The sequence below is a fragment of the Pongo pygmaeus genome, chromosome 4 (genome assembly GCF_028885625.2).
Source record: "Pongo pygmaeus isolate AG05252 chromosome 4, NHGRI_mPonPyg2-v2.0_pri, whole genome shotgun sequence".
Classification (NCBI taxonomy): domain Eukaryota; kingdom Metazoa; phylum Chordata; class Mammalia; order Primates; family Hominidae; genus Pongo; species Pongo pygmaeus.
The window spans coordinates 39,049,526-39,070,432 of record NC_072377.2 but is presented as its reverse complement, the minus strand read 5'-3'; the positions used below and the strand labels follow the sequence as shown (position 1 = coordinate 39,070,432).

Sequence of the window (20,907 nt, the reverse complement as noted above, 5' to 3'; positions counted from 1 at the left end):
AATAATTGGCTTTCAGGAATTTTGTATTTAATCCCCACCATATTCCCTCCTTCCATGAAGCCTTGGAGTCCTCCATGTTGCAAACACCTGGCCCCACTGTCTTGTCTCCAGCAAAGCCTGCAGGGACTGGCCTCTGCAGTGTTCTTTGAAGCAAGAGTTCTCAAACATGCCTGTATCCATATGCATACAACTGGGTGCAGAATCAGACCAGACATAGAAAACCAAGCCCTTCTTTGGCTCCAAATCCCCCTCCAGTTACTTATCTTCCCTCTTCCCATTAAAGCCAATAGTCTTGAAAGCTTTGCTTCCACTTCCTCATTTCCCCATTACACTTGTACCTCTGCAATCTCCTTCCACAACCCATCATACCACGGAAATTGGCAGAACCTTGATCACCCTCTGAACAGGGACATTTCCCACACCTTTCCCTGAGCCCAGTAGATGGCGTCACCCACCCCTCCAGCTCAAGCCACACAAACCAGTACTCCTCTGACTGCTAAACTAGCAATCTTCACATTACAAATCCAATGTGGGAGGTAAGAGAACAAGTTCTACATGTTCTATTGAAACTGAAGTTGATGATCGATTCTCATCAACTATATGTCCTAAACATCTTCCAAATACACGCAAGTCTCTGCTTTTGTAAAAGCTCTCTGGACAACTGTTATAATAATGTCCCTCTGCCATTTGAGACTATGCACTAATTTAAAGAAACAAGTTTATGAAAATCATGAAAATCAATTCCCACCTCATGTGCAGATATTCTCTGCAAAAGTAGATTTAAAGGTCAAGTTTTAGAACATATTCTTGTAACATCTGAACTCCTAACACCCATGCTGGATTTGTCATTTCAAAATTATTAGCTTAGCACAGTCAAAGTCTGTGAAGTAGTCCAGAAATCCCACTTGAATTTTCTTCAAGGTGAATATAGCAATGCGATGATATGGAAGATTCTTCTTACCTGTGCTAATGACTGTGCTTGTAGTATTGGGACCTACATTCTTCCACTGGAAATCACCGAGCACATCCTGGGTATGGTCACACCAGTCCACAACATAGCCTGTAACATCTCCAGGTTGGGGTTTCCAAGACAGAGAGAATCCACCCTCTGTGCCTGCAATTCTTTCTTCCTCAACATCTTCTGTATATAAACAAATAGAGCAATGCTCCAGATTTAATTAACTGTAAATTGTTTTAAGTGTGTAAGGTAGAAAGTAAATACATACATGCACTGTATCTAGTAGGTAACAGACCTCCACTTCAATAGTTACAGGTGCTTGGGTGGGGGATGTTTTCATGGGTGAGTTCTTGTCTCTTACTTCCCAGCAAATATTCACATCTGCCCTTCAGATGCCCATCATGTTGACCTTCTGAAGCCCAACCAGACTTCAGCACCTAGGACAGGGCTCAGCAAACTACCACCAGGAGGATGATTCCAGCCTCTGAGGGCTGTTTTCATATGACCCTTGAGCTAAGAATGGTTCTAAGACATTTTAAGGGTTGTAAAAATACAAATAAACCAACAAAGAAGGCATATAATAAAATATGTAATGGAGACTATATGACCTGCAAAAATGTTTGCTATCTGCCCCTTTACCACACAATTTGTTGATCCTTAATCTAGAATCTGGTATTGGGTACTGGATCTGCTTCAAAAAATACCTGTTGAATGAATAACTAATGCAGGCTAATTCTCCCACAATAACATCAGTTGCTCCTGAACTAAATACTGCTTCTGAGATGTGTTACAGGTAGGAATTGAGTAGAAGACAAAAAAGAAGAAAATATTCAGGTATATAAAAAGTTGGGTTATATAAGGATATGTACACAGTTTACAACTAATACTGCCATGTCAATATATTTTATATGTTAAAGTAGGTTTCCTGATGTCTGACAACTGGAAAAAGGATAACATGGCCTCAGGGGACTACCAGTTCTACTGAGTTCCAACAGGGATATACCTTAACCTTGAGGCATGAGAACTTCTCCTCTTTCCAGAGACTTACACTAAGAACTTGTTTATTGTTTGTCTGTAATTCACATTTAACTGGGCATCCTGTATTTTACCTGGCAATTCTAATTACAACTGAATAGTGGTGTGAAAACCACTGATTCATTTTGATAGGGCATCAAAATATCATCCAGCTGGGGGCACCCAAAGGAATGCATAGCCCTAGGTATAAGCTAAAAGCCCATGAGGGCTTTATAGATCCCAGCCACATGGCTTCCCTGCCTTCCACCTTCAAGCAGACAAATGCCCCTCACATATTAAGGCTGACATTTTTCACTTGACTTATTGATACTTAGTACAATTTCACTCCAAACCCAGGGTTGAAACTCTTAGAAAGCTGCTTCTTTAAACTGAAAATATGTTTTGAGAGATGGAGGTAGATCAAAGAGTAGGGGAATCTTTTTGTCAGTCACTCGCACCCTAGTGTGAATTGGCTTAACCTTACTGGTTTTCTCATAGTACGTGAGTGACTTTATACATACTGGTGATGTAGAAACAAGGAACACTTAAGGATAGCTAGCTGGAGCCTCTCACCAGAAGGTCTAGGGATCTGAAGGCAGGGCATGTGGATGGAGGATATGGTAGGAGACCCCAAAATACATAATTGCTCTCAGCAGTGTTGCTTTGAACTGGTCTCTCCCTTCCTCAGAAGAGGCCAGTACCAGCTCCCCGAGGCTGAATGAAATGCCCCCTTTTCCTGTTCCCATCCTAATGAAGTCAGAATATAACTTTTTTCTCTAATATAGTTCTTCAGAAAGCAAACGTTACACTAAACAACTCCTAAACCAATTTAGGTTGGTTATTCTTCTATGGCACAATATAATTTCTTTTCCTCATGTGATATATACTGGATAGTTCTTTTAAAAACATAAAAATAAAACAAAACAACAACATCCTCTAATCCAGCTCAACCCAAATTTAAGCTGAACTTGAATAAATACATACTATAGAACCTACAAGGGTCTGGAAATTTTAATAGCAGGAACTGAAGGGTAATATTACTGCAAGGTTCATGAATGATCCCAGGATGCCACTTGCCAACTACATTATGTATGCCCATGTGTGTATCATCTCATAGCATGTAACTGTGGGGTTGACTCTTTTTATGGCTAAGAAGGAAATTAATATCACTATTGATTTGGCATGTAAGGGCATTCCACCTTGTTTGCTCTTTCATAGGCAAGAGATTAGCCAGTTATTATCTTTTATTCTACAAAGTTGGCAGAGCCCCTGGTGAAAGTTGATGCCAGTTCTGATGATCTCTGGAAATGTTCATGGACTCTTTCCAGGTGCAAAGACTGACAACACTTTTTACAAAATAGTAAACGCAATTCCTATTTCACAAGCCACAAACATCATAAACGGTAACTCCAACTCTCAGTGGTGACTGTTTGTTGGGGTTGCATTTACTTGAATAAATTTGAGATAATTTCCCATGTATGTTGAAGAATCCCCTGGACGGAAATGTCCTGAGCCATGGCTGAAGTCTCCTTCTCCCCACACTGAGGGGACTGTCCCACTGAAACATGTTGACACTCCTGGCCCAAAAGAAAATGACTGTTTGGTGACTAGACATTTTGTCTTCCTAAGTTATTGTTTTCTCAATTTATCCATCACTACTTAATAACATCATCAACATTTTCCTAGAGAATAAAAACAAAGCAAAATGAAAAACAAACTCACTGCTTTCAGGGTCTGCAGAGATGACTATTACAGAAGCAGGAGAAGCACCCACACTGTTGTTGGCTGTGACACAGATTTGGTAGGAACACCTGTCGAGGATTAGTTTTGTGCTGTTGGCCGGTGCCGGAATGGAATGGAGCTCTGACCTGGATGGTTTGTCTAGGTTTTCTACAACTACATTATAGAACAGGATCTTTCCATTGGCATGCAGTTTTGATAATGGCTGAAAAAAATATTGATAAACATTTTTAAATGGGTTTTAATTGAAAGGAATTTGTACAACTCCTTTTTCATCTTTTCTGTCCCTCAACTCCTTTATATACACACACACCAGAAAATTCAAACAGCTTAATAGAGAAAATAACTCTCTCAACCAAGTCTGAAATCAGACATTCAAATCTAACTGAAGGTGAGTACATAAGAGGATCATTTGGAGATAAGAGCCTCAAGAGCATCATGTGTCCCGAGAAGAGTGCTCAGGTCAGAATCACAAGGAATAGACTCTTTAACCTAGTGGAAAAAAGAATGTGAGGGGTAGTCAAGGGCAGAAAAGCAATGAGTACAAACAGCACCACCCTGGGACCCTGCAGGAGGAGCCTGGGTACTGGCCTCATTCCACCTCCAGCTGTGTTGTCCCCATGCAGCTGTACAGGGATTAGCTGCTCTCCATACCCAGAGCCCTCCTCTGGAAGATCCTCAGTTTGCAGAGAAATTCTTGCCCACATAGTCCCAAGCCCACTTCTGGGGTCTGTTCCTCAGGCCTCCCCTCCCCCTGGCATGTGTACCACCAGCCCTGAGAGTGGGCTGGGAGTGGCTATCTGCTTGGGTTGTGGACAGAACCCAGACATGCAGACTGGCATGCCCACATGTCTGTGCACAGAGATTCTTGCAAAGTGTGCCAAACTAAAAGGTGAAAAAAAAAGTGGGGTAGGTTGAGACCGGAGCCAACTCTCCCAGGATCACCATGTTTCAGTGTGAAACTGACGCATCACAGAGTTTATAATACAAACCTGGCCTTCCAGGTTGTCATGAAGGTGTATTAGGCAAGATAGAAGGATAAAATTTATTTTATATTACAATTTTTAAGCTTGATTTATAATTTTTAAATATAAATAGTATGACTATTTAAATATGTGTAACTTTTAACTATCATATGTGGTTGTTTACTTACATCTTTGCCCTGGGCCCTGCAAGAGTCAGGGCTGGCCTGAGTTGAAGTTGCAGAGAAGAAGGTTCTACCAATCAGAACTGGCTGTCAGTTGCATGAGCTGTCAAAGGAGTGGAGTGGGATTCCTCTACTAGGTAAGAAATTCTACTGGATGAACGTGAAGATCCCTCCCAGTTGGGACACTGAACCAATCCACAGTTCTCCAGAGGAAAACACATTTGTTTCCACAAATGTGGCTTTTGGAAACAATCGGGCTTTTGGAATCTGCACATCTTACCTTCCAGAATAAGGTCACAGTATGATTTCCTGGCTCCAAGTTCACAATTCTCCAGACATCAGGGGCCTCTGAGGGAGCTGAAATTAACCAAAGAAAAGTTCTTGAGTCACAATATGTACGTAAAGCAATATGCTCAACCTTTTTCCAGGATGGTCAAGGACATGACAATTATCTGTCCAACCCGAGGCTTGCCTCTCCCCTTTTCACTCTCTATGGCTTCTACCCACTGGTCCACAGCCACACTGCTCACTCCTCACTAGGTGCACACAGTACAGTGCTTTATAAAAAGGTCAGCTGCCTCTGAAAGCCTTTATAAACATTGGAATAATTTGTCCATTAGACCAATTCCAGATGAGTTAGGTAAATTTTCCCTTTTTTTGACTTTCTAGGCAGCAGACCTTTGCTACTTCCTTGCCCCATCTGTCATGGATAGAGACACAGTGATGGGGAGCCCGCTAGGAGCAGGATGCGTTCTTCCTCACGTTTCATGATACCCATGGCTGGCCCGCTCACTGGAGTGCTGGTCTCCCTCCACTGGGAAGGCCTCATCCCACTCCTCCTCCCAGCACCTTGCCTGTGCCTGGGTCACCTGCTTGCTGTGGACACTTGAGGCACCTGCAGCACCCAGCATTTCTTCTATCGTGGCTCTCACCATGCTGCTTTAGAATAGTGTGCTTCCTTGTCTCTCTGTCAATAAACCATAGAATCCCTGGGGCCAAGGGTTTTGAAACTCTAGCGTCTGCCTCAGGGCCTGGCTCGTGAAAGCTCTACAAACTGTTTGAATGAATAAAAACCAAACTTCAAAGGAACTCAGAAAACAACCTGCTTCAATGTCCCAATCTTTTCTTGTCTCCATCCCTCACTCAGAAATCTTTGTAAACGGATTGACTGATTGATTTTGCATCTAAATCTGCATTTGCTCAACCAGCTTATCATAAGGAAAGGTCTTTAAATCCAAGCCAATTCTGGGTACCTATGTATAAAACCATTTAGGGAATCCCTTTTACACATAATAATAGCTAATATTTATAGAGGGGTTACTAGATGCCAGCCCAGTTCCAAATGTTTTGCATATATTAACTCATTTAATCCTCATAACAATTCTATGGGGCAGGTATGATTATTTACCCCATTCTCTAGATAAGGAAACTAAGACCCAGAGGGAGTAAGTTAATTTCTCAAATCACCCAGGTGAAAGTAAAAGTGAAGCCAAGATTTGAACTCAAGGTAGTTAAGGTCTGGTCATTCCATTATTCATCTTTAGAAAATGGATGGTCAACTGAAGGCTCAGCTTGCATGACAAGTTCAACAAAATTCTCATTTAAAAAAATCTCAGCAATGGAAAAATAATGAAATCAATGCAATTTATTTTAAAATCTTAAAAAGGCACACATTTTAATCATTGATTGATAAAAATACTATGAAAGTCCTATTAAGATGAGTACGTCTTTTCGTTTGTAAATTGTTTTGTTGGATTTATGTAATACTCTGTATTCCACATAGAATCAAATTTACTACTGATACAATTTTGTCATGGTATGAACTTCACAAGAATAGTACAACAAGAAGTAGTCAAAAGAGAATTTAAAACATTCATAAGCCACAAGAAATATCAGGCTTTAACTGCTGAAGATATAGATGACCCAATTATAGCACATCCATGGAGACAAACAAGAAAGGGACTCACAGATATTGATGTCATTCTGCAACTGAGCCCGAACAGCGTATCTCATTTTTAAATCCAGACTTAAAAAACATCTTCATCTCTCTACTCAATCACATTTTGTGAACGTGCTGCTTCAGCTTTCTGAATTTGAAAATACAACTATAGCATGTTTCATATGACTTCTATTTTTAATGTTTACTTTGAAACTTCCCTTTAATTCTTAAAGATAGCTTGAATATTTTAGCATAGCCCCTAATAAAAATAACTGAATTAAATTCAAGTATCTAATTAAGAGAGTTAGTAGCACTGCTACAAACCTAAATAACTTTTGTGATAACAAAAATCAATTTAAATACAAAATGTGATATAGAGTTGTTAGTTTAATAATCTAATGGTTTAATAGTCCAGATTCCATTTTAGAGTGATGATATAAAATCCAAATTACTTATCAGTAGGTTCTTTAACTTTATATGAATTATTTTTCTTCCAACTCTTCCAACTTTTCTTCCAACTCTCAGTTTGCCAAATCACAAACTTTATTTTAATCAGAGAAAAACATCCTTTTTGGAAGGTGCAAATCAGTATTTACTAAATGTTTACCAGTCTACTATCATTGATAGGGTTTACTATATTTCAAAATATATATCCCAGTGCTGTCAAATTTTTGAGAAATTGTGATTTCATTAAATTAGAGTTTGGTTATGAAAACACAAATTCAAAGTCCATCACCTGAGTGCTACTTTAACCTCCAGACTTCTTTGTGCATGCTATTATGTTCTTGAAAGTAATTTAGCATATTTCCATATAACTCATTCATGTGAAACCATAGTCAATACTTCATCATTCAGTAGTTAATAATCAAACTTTAGTGAATCATATCCCTCCCTATTACATTTTATGTTCCTTTGAAATACTTTTAAAAATACTTCCTAGAAACTCTTCTTTTTATAATTTTATTTTAGAGTCAGGGAGTACATGTGCATGTTTGTTACATGGGTATATTTTGCAATGCTGAGGTTTGGAATATGAATGATCCCATCACCCAAATAGTGGGCATAGAACCCAACAGTTAGTTTTTCAACCCTTGCCCCCTCCCTTCCTTCCCGTTCTAGTAGTCCCCAGAGTCTATTGTTTCTATCTTTATTTTCATGAATACCCAATGTTTAGTTCCCACTTAAAAGTGAGAACATGCAGTATTGGATTTTCTCTTCCTGCATTAATTCGCTTAGGATAATGGCCTCCAGCTACATCCATGTTGCTGGGAGGAACATTATTTCATTATTTTTTTATGGCTGTGTAGTATTCCATGGTGTATATGTACCATATTTTCTTTATCCAATCCACCATTGATGGGCACCTAGGTAGATTCCATGTCTTTGCTATGGTGAATAGTGCTGTGATGAACATATGCGTGTTGGTAGAATGATTTATTTTCCTTTGAATATATACCCAGTAATGGGATTGCTGGGTGGAACAGTAGCTCTGTTTTGAGAAATCTCTAAACTGCTTTTTACGAAGGTTGAACTAATTTATATTCCCACCAACAGCATATAAGTGTTCCCTTTTCCCTGCAGCTTGCCCAGCATCTGTTGCTTTTTGACTTTTTAGTAATAGCCATTTTGACTTCTGTCCTCATTAGAAAAGGCAGTAGATGCATAGAGAAGCTCAAGAGAATACCCTGTGAGCAGACATAGAAGATGACCATCTACTAGCCAAAGAGAGTGGCCTCTGAGAAAAAACCTCAGCCAACAGCTTGATGTCAGATTTCTAGCCTCCATAATTATGAGACACTAAATTTCTCTTGTTAAAGTCCTTCAGTCTGTGGTACTGTGTTATTAAAGCCCTAGAAAACTGTTACAACCTATTAATACACATGGAATATATTCCATGCATCATGGTTGAAATGAAAACAGAGTTTTATTATGTCAGGCTCCACTTGCATTTGAGAGCTGAAGCACTGTGGAAAATGGCCTCCCTTTGGAAATATTATGAAGACATGTGAAGAAGGCTCCTGCCCTGATGGGGTTACAGGGATGAGTTCTGTGAGATGACACATTGCAAACAAATGCATACAGTAGCTTAACCTTCCCCCTTTTTGTGTAACACCTCCTTCTGTGTAAAAACGTTCTTGTAAGAACGTTGGCTTTTAATACTTAGAGAAGGTCTAGCAGGGCAGTGGTGCTGACTGCTACAGAAGCTACCTGAGGTAGCTAAAGAATAAAAACAGTAACAACATGCAAAGATTTTTAAAAATAGCCTTTCTGATTGGTGTGAGATGGTGTCTCATTGTGATTTTGATATGACTTTTTCTGATGATTGGGGATGTTGAGCATTTTTAAATGTTTTGTGGCTGCTTGTATGTCTTCAGAACTCTCTGTTCATGTCTTTCACCCTTTTTTTTTCTTTTTTTTGAGATGGAGTCTCACTCTGTTGCCCAGGCTGGAGTGCAGCGGCACGACCTCTGCTCACTGCAAGCTCCGCCTCCTGGGTTCATGCCATTCTTCCACCTCAGCCTCTCGAGTAGCTGGGACTATAGGCAGCCACCACCACGCCCGGCTAATTTTTTTGTATTTTTAGTAGAGATGGGGTTTCACCATGTTAGCCAGGATGGTCTCAATCTCCTGACCTCGTGATTCTCCCGCCTCGACCTCCCAAAGTGCTGGGATTACAGGCATAAGCCACTACGCCTGGCCCTTTTGCCCACTTTTTAATGGGGTTGTTTGCTTTCTGCCTGTTGAATTGTTTAAGTTCCTTATAGATGCTGGATATTAGGTGTTCGTCAGATGCATAGTTTACAAATAGTTTCTCACATTCTGTAGGTTGTTGCTTACTCTTTTGATAGTATCTTTTGTGGTTCAGTAGCTCTTTAGTTTAATTAGGTCTGACTTGTCGATTTTTATTTCCCAAGGCCAATGTCCAGAATGGTGTTTCCTAGGTTTTCTTCTAGGATTCCTATAGTTTGAGGTCTTACATTTAAATCTGTAATTCATCTTGAGTTAATTTTTTCTACATGGTGAAAGGTACAGGTCTAGTTTCATTCTTCCACATATAGCTAGCCAGCTATCCCAGCACCATCTATTATATTAGGAGTCCTTTCCCCATTGCTTATTTTTGTTGACTTTGTAGAAGATCAGATGGCTGTAGGTGTGTAGTTTTGTTTTTGGGTTCTCTATTCTGCTTCATTGGTCTATGTGACCGTTTTTATACTGGTACCATGATGTTTTGGTTACTGTAATCTTGTAGTATAGTTTGAACTGGGGTAATGTGCTGCCTATTGCTTTGTCATTTTTGCTTAGAAATGCTTTGGCTATATAGACTCTTTTTTGTTTCCATATCAATTTTTTGAATAGTTTTTCTCTATTTCTGTGAAAAATAACATTGATAGTTTGATAGAAATAGCATTGAATCTGTAAATTGCTTTGGGGAGTCAGTGATTTTAATATTGATTCTTCCAATCTATGAGCATGGAATATTTTTCTATTTCTTTGTGTCGTATATGATTTCTTTTGGCAGTGTTTACTAGTTCTCCTTGTAGAGATCTTTCACCTCCTTGGTTAAATGTATTACTAGGTATTTTTGTGTATGTGAGTATCGAAAGTGGGATTGCATTCTTGACTTGGGTCTCAGCTTAAATCTTATTGGTATATAGAAATACTACTGATTTTTGTACATCGATCTTGTATCCTGAAACTTTGCTGAAGTTTTTTTTTTTTTAATCAGATCTAGGAGCTCTTATGCAGAGACTATGGGGTTTTCTAGGTATACTATCATATCACCTGCCAACAGAGATAGTTTGACTTCTGACTTCCTCTTTTTCTATTTGAATGCTTTTTATTTCTTTCTCGTGTCTGATTGCTCTGGCTAGGACTTCCAATATTATATTGAATAGGAGTAGTGAGAGTGGGCATCCTTGTCTTATTCCGGTTCTCAAGCAGAATGCTTCCAGCTTCTGCCCATTTAGTATGATGTTGGCTGTGGATTTGTCATAGATCTAGGCTCTTATTTTGAGGTATGTTCCTTCAACACGTAGTTTGTTGAGAGTTTTTAACATGAATGGATATTGAATTTTATCAAAAGCTTTTTCTGCATATATTGAGATGATTGTGTAGTTTTTTAGTTCGGTTTATGTGATGAATCACATTTAGTGATTTGTGTATGCTGGCACAACCTTGCATCCCAGGGATAAAGCCTACTTGATTGTGGTGGATTAGCTTTTTAATGTGCTGCTGGATCTGGATTGCTAGTATTTTGTTGAGGATTTTTGCATCTATGTTCATCAAGGATATTGACCTTAAGGTTTCCTTTTTTGTTGTGTCTCTGCCAGGTTTTGGTGTCAGAATGATGCTGGCCTCACAGAATGAGTTAGGGAGGAGTCCCCAACTCAGTTTTTTTGGAATAGTTTCTGTAGGAATGGTACCAGCTCTTTATCCCTCTGACAGAATTTGGCTGTGAATGCATCTGGTCCTGGGCTTTCTCTGGTTCCTAGGCTTTTTGTTACTGATTCAGTTTCAGATCTCACTATTGGTCTGTCCAGGGATTCAATTTCTTCCTGGTTCAATCTTGAGAGGCTGTATGTTTCCAGGCTGTATGTTTTCTAGTTTGTGTCCAAAAAGGTGTTCACAGTAATCTCTGAGAGTTTTTGTATTTCTATGGGGTCAAGTGGTAATGTCCTCTAACATTTCTGATTGTGTTTATTTGGATCTTCTTTTATTCTTTATTAGTCTAGGTCGTGATCTATGAAACTTATTCTTTTTAATAACTCCTGGATTCGTTGATCTTTTGTATAGTTTTTTGCTTCTCAATTTCCTTCAGTTCAGTTCTAATTTTGGTTATTTCTTGTCTTCTGACAGGTTTGGTGTTGGTTTGCTCTTGTTTCTCTAGTTCTTCAAGGTGTGATGTTGGGTTGTTAATTTGAGATCTTTGTCACCCAGGCTGGAGTGCAGTGATGCAATCTCAGCTCACTGCAACCTCTACCTCCCGGGTTCCAGCAATTCTCCTGCATCAGCCTCCCGAGTAGCTGGGACTACAGGCACATGCCACCACGCCCGGCTAATTTTTGTATTTTTTAGTAGAGATGGGGTTTCACCATATTGGCCAAGCTGGTCTCAAACTCCTGACCTCGTGATCTGCCCGCGTTGGCCTCCCAAAGTGCTGGGAATACAGGCGTGAGCCACCGCACCCAGCGAAAACTTTACTCTTAACATGGCTTTGCTGTGTCTCGGAGATCCTGGTATGTTGTTATCTTTCTTCTCATTAGTTTCAAAGCATTTCTTAATTTCTGCCTTAATTTCATTGTTTACCCAAAAGTCATTCAGGAGCAGGTTAATTTCCATGTAATTGGGTGGTTTTGAGTAATTTTCTTCGTACTCATTTCTATTTTTATTGTGCTGTTGCCTGAGAGTGTGTTTGGTATTATTTTGGTTTTTTTTTTTTTTAATTTGCTAAGGATTGTTTTCTGTCTAATTGTGTAGTCAGTTTTAGAGTATATGCCATGTGCAGATGAGAATAATGTATACTTGTTTTGAGGTGGAGAGTTCTGTAAGCCCATTTGGTTAAGTGTCAAGTTGAGGTCCTTAATATCTTTGTTAGTTTTCTGCCTTGATAATTCATGTAACACTGTCAGCAAAATGTTGAAGTCTCCCACTATTATTATGTGGTTATCTAAGTCTCTTTGTAAGTCTCTAAGAACTTACTTTATGAATCCTGGTGCTCCTGTGTTAGGTGCATATATATTTAGGATAGTTAAGTCTTCTTGTTGAATTGAACCCTTTACCATTATGTAATGCCCTTCTTTGTCTTTTCTGATCATTATTGGTTTAAAATATATGTTGACAGAAACTGGAATAGTAATCCCTGCTTTTTTCTGTTTTGTTTGGTTGGTAGATTTTTCTGCATCCCTTTACTTTGAGCCTATGGGTGTCACTGCATGTAATACAGGTCTCCTGTAGACAGCATACAGTTGGATCTTGCTTCTTTCTCCAGCTTGCCACTCTGTGCCTTTTAATTGGGGCATGTAACCCGTGTGCATTCAAGTTTAATACTGGTATGTATGGATTTGATCCTGTCATTGTCTTGTTAGCTGGTTATTATGCAGATTTGATTGCGTGGTTGCTTTATACTGTCAATGGTCTATTACTTAAGTCTGTTTTTGTGGTGGTTGGTAATGGACTTCCTTTTTCATATTTAGCACTTCCTTAAGGATCTCTTCTAAGGCAGGTCTGATGGTAGTGAATTCCCTTAGCATTTGCTTGTCTGAAAAGGATCTTATTTCTCATTCACTTATGAAGCTTAGTTTGGCTAGACATGAAATTCTTGGTTGGAATTTCTTTTAAGAATGTTCAGTATAGGCCCCAATCTCTTTTGGTTTGTAGCATTTCTGATGAAAAGTCCACTGTTAGCATGATGGGGTTCCCTTTGTAGTTGACCTGCCCTGTCTCCCTAGCTGCCTTTAACATTTTTTCTTTCATTTCAACCTTGAAGAATCTGATGACTATGTCTTGGAGACATGGTGTCTTTGGGATGGTCATCTTGTATAGTACCTCACAGGAGTTCTCTGCATTTCCTGAATTTGAATGTTGTCCTCTCCAGTGAGGCTGGGGAAGTTTTTGTGAATAATATCCTCAAATAAGTTTTCCAAGTTGCTTGCCTTCTCTCCCTCTCTTTCAAGAACACCAATGAGTGGTTGATTTGTTCTCTTTACATAATAATTTTTCTTTATTTTTGTCTGACTGAGTTATATTGAAGAACTGGTCTTTGAGCTGAGACTCTTTCCTCAGCTTGCATTTTTATTATGAAATTCTTGAAATGAATTATTCAGCTCTATCAGATCAGTTTGATTCTTTCTTTAAATGGCCATTTTGTCTTTTATCTCCTGTATCATTTTGTTGTATTCCTTAGATTTCTTGGATTGGGTTTTCACTTTCTCTTGGATGTTGATGACCTTTGTTTCTATCCATATTCTGAATTCTAATTCTGTCATTTTGAACAGGTTAAGAACCATTGCTAGGATGCTAGTGTGGTCTTTGGAGGTAAGAAGATACTCTCTGGCTTTTTGAGTTGCCACTGAGTTCTTGCATTGTTCCTTTCTCATCTGTGTAGGCTGATGTTCCTTTAGTCTTTGAAGTTGCTGTCCTTTGGATGGGTTTTTGTTTTGTTTTGTTTTATGTTTTATGTTATTTGATGTCCTTGGGGGACATCTGATTTTGGTATAAGGTGGGTTCAGTTGACTGGGTTCCCATCTGGAAGATTTTAAGGGGCCAAAGCTCAGCTTAGCACTCCTGGTCTGCATGCTCTAACTCTGCAGGACTGGTATCAGGCCCCCACCTTTGTTCTCTAGCCCCTCAAGGCTAGGAACCTACTGCATTGGAGGGGCTGAAGTGTTCTCAGTCTGCTGGCCACAAAACTCCGATGAGTGGTGCAGGCCAAAGCACTTCATCAGGGTAGTGGCAGCAGCATCCATGCTCACTCACATGTGCCAGCAGCTAGGGCAGTGCAGTGGTTTGTATGTGCATCAGCTGGGGTGGGGTACCTCTGAGAGTAGGGCTGCAGGGTTCCTGCATGCAAGTGCCCTGGTGGGGGGGATGCAGGCAGGGGCAGAAGTGCCAGTGACAGTGCTGGCACTGGTGCTGGCAGTGGTGAAGGCAGGAGGCTACCAGTCTTTGTGCACGAGTTTGCACAGGCAGCAGTGGTAGTGTGGGGGTGGGTAGAGTTGCCAGCATCCATGCATGCATTCACACCGGCAGTTGTGGTGGCACTGGGAAGGCAGGGCTGTGGTTGTCTGTGTGCTGGTTTGCAGCAGGCACAGTGGCAGCACAGGGATAGGGGCAGAGTTGCTGGTGTCTGTGCATGCATTTGTGCCAGTGATGGTGTTGGGGGGTTGTGGGGCCGTGCACACATTCACGCTTGTGGCAGTGTCGGCAGGAGTGGGGGTGGGGCTGCTGGTGTCCACGCACTCTTTCACACCAGAAATGGCAGCACCAGGGGGAGGCAGGGCCACACGTTGTGCTTATGCCAACTGCAGCAGTGGGATATGTGCACACACAAGCCATTGGAGGAGAAGAGGCAAGGTCCACCCACACGTGTGCACTGGCAAAGTGGTGGTGGGGTAACCATGGACAAGTGCATACTGGCAATGTGGCATTGGGGAGGCCGTGGATGGGGGAGGCTGCAGGTGGGCTGATGCATGTCAGTAGGGGCTGCTCTGCTGGAGCTCTCCAATGGTCAGGTGCCATCTGCCAGCAAAGCAGCTATGATATGGTCCCCTAGGAAGCACCCTAGTTGGGCATCTGAGGCTGCAACTCCAGCCAGCGTGGCGAGGCTGGAGCCTCAGGAGTGGCCAGGAGACAGAGGATCACTCAGATTGGACTGGCCCCATCTCATGGGTAAGACCATTCTCCTCTGTCTAGGTCTCACGGTCACCCTATGGCCAAAGTCTCCTAGAGGAGCACAGCAAGGCTTGGGGGATTTGTGTCCCTGGCCATGCTCCACTGCAGATGTTTCTGCACCAAACCCTCTGGGCCCTGCCCAGGATGGAGCTCTATTCCTACTACCTCTCTAAGAAGCTCTTCCTGCCAGCCTAATTGTCCATGAGGGTTGTGGGGTTTCCTGCTGCCTGGATTCCAAAGGTCCACAGCAGGGGCAGGCCGCCTGTTCAACCCCTTCCCCAGGAGTTGCTGGGGGCCAAGAACGAGTGTGGGTGCTTCATAACCCTGTGTAGGGTGTGCAGCTTCCTGACCCTTCAGCCCAGCATCTGCGGTCTCCCTGTGTCCACTCTTAATGTAGGGTTTTCTAGGTATAGAATCACATCATCAGCAAGAGAGAGAGTTTGACTTCTTTTCCTTTTGGGATGTGTTTCTCTTGCCTGATTCCTCTGGCTAGGACCTCCAACTTCTATTTTTTAAATATGATTTCTGCATACTAAAATGGCTTAAAAAAATTTTGGCTGCTAAGTGTGAAAGTGTTAAATAGCAACTGTCATGAAATTAACAAAATTTAACAAAATTAAGGTGTTTCAAATATTAAAAAATAACTTTTCTTTTTTTTTAGTTTTTGGTTTGTGAGAGGACAAGTAATTTTTGATCTGATTCAGAACATTTCTTTGAAAGAAGAACTGTTTTGGAACATAACATAAAAATGTATCTCTCCATCTTATTAAAATATAATCTTTTTTGCCTAATAATTGACATTTAAGTTTTTTATTTTAGTTGCTGACTCGACACTTTATACTTTAAGTTAAAGGTGGCCATATATTTTTAAATCTATTAAAGCAGATTTCAATTTGCTAAATAAGTCATTGGAGAAGCCAATATTAAATTTAAAACTTTATTGAAATACTTAGGGACAATATCTAAGCTCAATGCAAAATCTTCAGCTGGCTTGTAAATTACTATTTATAACAAAAAAGTGCTACAATACAGTTGATAGCACTGTATTTTATAAACAACATCGTTTGTACCATCAATTCATTTAACTCAATGTCTGCTCACTATAATTATACTTAAGCATGATTATAATACACATAAACATTTGAGTTTTCCAGCATTAAGCAAAGTGCGATCAGAAGTAATAAAAAATTCTTATAGGTTCACCTTCAGTAGATTCATCTCATTTTCTTGTCATCATCAAAAGCAAAGTTAAGTGTTTTCAAGATGTTAGATTATTACTATCATCTAAAAGAAACTCTATTCTTTTGCCATCTTCCCTTACATAATTTTAGTTACGTTGGAATAAATTTTCAAAAAAAAAAACCAGAAAACATAAAGCAAAATAATAAAAATTCTTTTCTAAAACACACTGAGGAAAATGCAACATTCCTCTCAGGAACAGGGCCTTCCAGAACAAAGATTATTGAGGAACCTGTACCCCTAGGAAAAATTACTGGAGTCTCAATGGGCTTGAGGATGGGCAGGCACCACCAGGGAAGCGGGGAGGCCTGTAGAACCTGACTAATGACCATCCTCATGTGTGGATTCTGATTAGCGGTGCCCACCACCCCCAAATTAGAGTCACTGCTTTAAAATGGTCCTCCCAGAATGAAACAGAAAGAGTTCTGCCAGCTGCCATACACAAATAATAAGAAGAATAAAATACATATGTATAATCCTTCCTTTAGCACTAAAATAGCCAGGACTTGAATCAGCAAGATCTGGAGGTTGTAATAACACCAAGAGAGAGAACACACAGAACTGAGCTCTGGTTAAGGGTGGAGCTCTGGTGTCAGGCTGCCTGGACGTGAGTCGCAGCTCAGTCAGTGCCCAGCTGGGCCAGTCAAATTACTTAATCTTTCTGTGCCCTGATATCCTCCGGCATAAAATGAGGATCATAAGAGCACCTACTGCATGTTGTCAGGATGAAAAGAGAGGAGCACAGAGGGCCCTTCGAGCTATGTATGGCTCCAGTAAATGTTGACTCCTATGATTTTTTTTTTTTTTGAGATGGAGTCTCGCTCTGTTGCCCAGGCTGGAGTGCAGTGGCACGATCTCAGCTCACTGCAACCTCCAACTCCCAGGTTCAAGTGGTTCTCCTGCCTCAGCCTCCCGAGTAGCTGGGATTACAGGCATGTGCCACCACGCCTGGCTAATTTTTGTATTTTTAGTAGAGACGGGGTTTCACCATGTTGGTCAGGCTGGTCTCGAACTCCTGACCTTAAGTGATCCACCTGCCTCAGCCTCCCAAAGTGCTGGGATTACAGGTGTGAGCCACCATACTCCTATGATTATTATGATGTCTGTACCATTCAGTAACTCTGCAATCGGGGCAAATCTCTTCAGTTATGGGTGCAAGTCACCTCGTCTGTAAAATGGGCAACAGTTATCCTTTATGACATTGAGTTGGAGGGAGATGGAAGCAGGATTGGGCCATCAAATCTCCTGAGGCCCATTTGAGTTCTCAGACATAGTTATTTAGCAGAAAAAGTTTGCAATCAATACTGAGGAAACCCTGCCACAGAGCATGCTGGAAAGGGCACACAGTGTGGCATCACTGGAACAAATGACTCACAAATAACCATTAAGGTTCCAAATGTCATTACATTTCCAAACATGGCCTCAAGTTGTTTAGGATGAGACCAATGCTTTCCTTGTTGTTAACACTTCCATTTGTCCCCAGTCCTGAATTAAAGGAGTATACTAATTTATATAGCTCCAGATCTACTGTGAATCCAGCAAAGTGATGGCCTGAAACCATTTTGGGAAAATGAAAGGTAAGAGAGAAGATAGGCAGTATAAATAAAATACTACTGTCAACTGTCTGAGGTGGACGGTTTCCTATTCACTTCTCATGAGGCATCTAATCTAATTTTTTAAATGCTACCCCACCTCTGTTTAAATATTTTTCTCTCAGTTTTTGGTACAACCAAAATCTCTCAGGGAAACCAGTCTAACTCCTAAGACCTACTTCTTTGGGTTAAATGCCAGGGGGCTGAACATACCAGCTTCAAGTGTGGTGAAGTTTTGACGACTCCATTCACTCCATTTCCAGAAGTGGCTGGCATCAGCACAGCGTACTCGCGCCATGTACTCTGTGGCAGGTTCCAGTTCACTTAAGAAGTACTCACCGTTCACCTTGATGGAAACATTGTACTGCTTGATCAAAAAAGAGAAGAAAGGAAAAAAGAGAAAAGAACAAGACAGAAGCATTGGTGAGTGCATCCCATTACAAAGGCAAACCAGAACACAGCAAATCCTGACCTGGAGTAAGATCAGTTCTTCTTCGGGGGGGAAAAAAAATCTTCAAGGCCCATTTCCTAACCATAAAAGTGTATGATTAATTTCGTGGACCTTTTAAAACAGATGACCCACACCATTTGAACCCACACAGAAATAAGAGTTTAAAGTGATTTTATTCATCAGTGTCTCTGTTCAGGACAAAAAGGAATTTTTGAAAATAGAAAATTAAGCAGGATTCTTACTTGCATCATTTTTCCTTCACCATGGAGTTCAATCTGACACAAATATGTGAAATTATTCCTCATGGAATGCACCTTCCAGGTCATGATGGCATTTGTGGCATTTACATTTTCAAAGTTGACACTAAAAGGATTCATTAAATAAACTGTCAAAAAAAAAAGAAAAAGAAACAAAGAAAAAAATTCAAGCATAGATCCAAAAAGACATTGGTAATAGGCAGTTTATTTCTTCATTTATTTGTTCAACAAGTATTTTTGTTCACTTTTGAGAACATGACAAACAAGAACTTACAGACAAGCTAGAATGAGCCAACTACAGCCTTTCTCTCTCAACAATTCTACTGCATGCATTGAAAAAAATACAAAAAGAAACTACCTGAGGACTCTTAAAATTAAACACAAGTAGGTAAATTGGGAAGGGGAGTCAAAACTTGGAGAAGATGGCCCACAGGGAAGAGTTTTAACAGAACTCAGAGTCTAACCAAAATAACATTAACAATGTCAAGGATATAATCCAAAATATGTAGACTATGCTAGGAATGCAACATCTTTAGATGAGAGGGGGATTGGCCAGAACATCTCAGGCTCTGTTCCAGTCCTCCCTAGAAACAGGATGTCCTTTAATGCTTTAGTGCAGTGAGTCATGTGTTGTCAGGATATAAAATCCAGGATGGATGCTTCTGAGGTCTCTCAGCTATGGTACAAGTGAAGACCTCAGAGATAAGATTCTGTTTGCCCTGGGCAGCTCTCCACAGCCTTGGGGACCAGCAGCAATAAATCCCAGGCTTGTGTTATCCCTTGCTGCCTGTCTGATGGTAACAAATCCATTTCATGTAACTTGTTGTGTATGAGTGTATTCTGTCTCACAGGACTCGGACAGTTGATAACCAGTGCACAGAGAGCACCTGCTTCACAAAATTGGCACAGCAAGCAGGATTCAATCGGACAGAACAATGGCTCATTGGTGAAGTAGAAGGGGCAATACCCTATCTCATACCTGGCCCACAGTGGAGACATCAGACCAGCTAGATGTTTTATGGGGAAGAAGCAGTGATAAGAGAGACACAGGCCACACATACACCCCGAGAATGTGGGTGAGGTGGCTGCATGGATTGTGGCAGAGGAAGGAAGCGTGGAAACAGGGGAGCTTAGTGCACATATGTGATTGCTCCTTCCTGGGTATTCAGATACATCTGGAGGCATCTGAGAGGGAATTAAAAAGAGGTCTTCTGATGGTCCTTGAGACATCTGAGAGGGAACCAGCATGCACAATGCAGGCCTTCACAGAGAAGGTGACTCAAGATCCAAAGGACACACATAGACATAAGCAGTAAGCTCTCAAGCAACCTGGTTAGTGTGTTTGTTGGATAAAGGGACACTGCAGACCCAAACGGTGCAGTTAGGGTTGTTGCCAAAGTCTCTAGGTGCCTACCGATGGCCACTGGCCTAATATTCTTGTTAAGAGAAAAGAGAAAAAGAAGTAAATTCAGACTTTTCTGGAGTTCTTGGATACTGGAGCCCACATGACAATATTTCCTTGTTCTTTTAGGTGAAAAATTAAACTGATGACATTGGGAGGTTTTCGGACAAACATAGTGACCCAAGATGCTTATCTGGTTGTGGGCAGGGCCCATTGGGCCATATTAGGTGCCAGAGACCATGGTTCCTGTCAGTCAGTGCATCATAAGCATTGCCATTTTGGCTGCTTGGGGCACAGAAGGCCACCTCCATCTGAAGGGGTGTGTTCCCCCAACACAGCTAAGGATTTAAGCCATAACAGTGGGGCATATCCTCTTCTGCCTGCCACCTAAGCTCCCCAAGTTCCAATGGCTTATTCAACAAAAGTAGTACTCTTATAATACTGAATAGAGAATAGGACAGTATTTTGTTAATTGAGGACTTAATACAGATACAAATGTTATAAACCACCCTCTCACAATATAACAGCCCAGTTTGGCTGGTCGCAAAAGGCTCCCCAGGGCATGGAGACTAACCATGGACTATCACAGGCTAAATGCCAAGGCCACTTAAGCTGAACACCAAAAAAGTATCCCCGATACAGCCAAACAAAAGTGTTGTCTCTTGTGGCATCCTCTGATAAAAATGAGGCCCAGCAGCTGGTAGGCCTCTTTGAGTACTGGAGACCACATACACCTAACCTGGGTGTCCTTTTGCTCTCCTTAGTCAAAGTGACCAG

General features: G+C 40.9%; 1 protein-coding gene across 7 annotated transcripts in view; it reads right to left on the bottom strand.

The window, feature by feature from the left end:
- OSMR (oncostatin M receptor) overlaps positions 1 to 20,907 on the bottom strand; it is a 93,626-nt gene that overhangs the window by 12,833 nt on the left and 59,886 nt on the right. For 4 of the 7 annotated variants that reach the window (XM_054489565.2, XM_054489562.2, XM_063664755.1 and 1 more), the window contains exons 8-12: positions 18,714 to 18,856; positions 18,234 to 18,387; positions 5,140 to 5,216; positions 3,695 to 3,917; positions 962 to 1,141 (exon numbers count right to left, since the gene is read on the bottom strand). In XM_054489565.2, coding sequence (XP_054345540.1) covers positions 962 to 1,141; positions 3,695 to 3,917; positions 5,140 to 5,216; positions 18,234 to 18,387; positions 18,714 to 18,856 — 777 coding nt within the window. The remainder of the gene's footprint in view (positions 1 to 961; positions 1,142 to 3,694; positions 3,918 to 5,139; positions 5,217 to 18,233; positions 18,388 to 18,713; positions 18,857 to 20,907) is intronic. The other 3 variants (XM_063664756.1, XM_054489563.2, XM_054489564.2) reach the window with 1 other exon arrangement.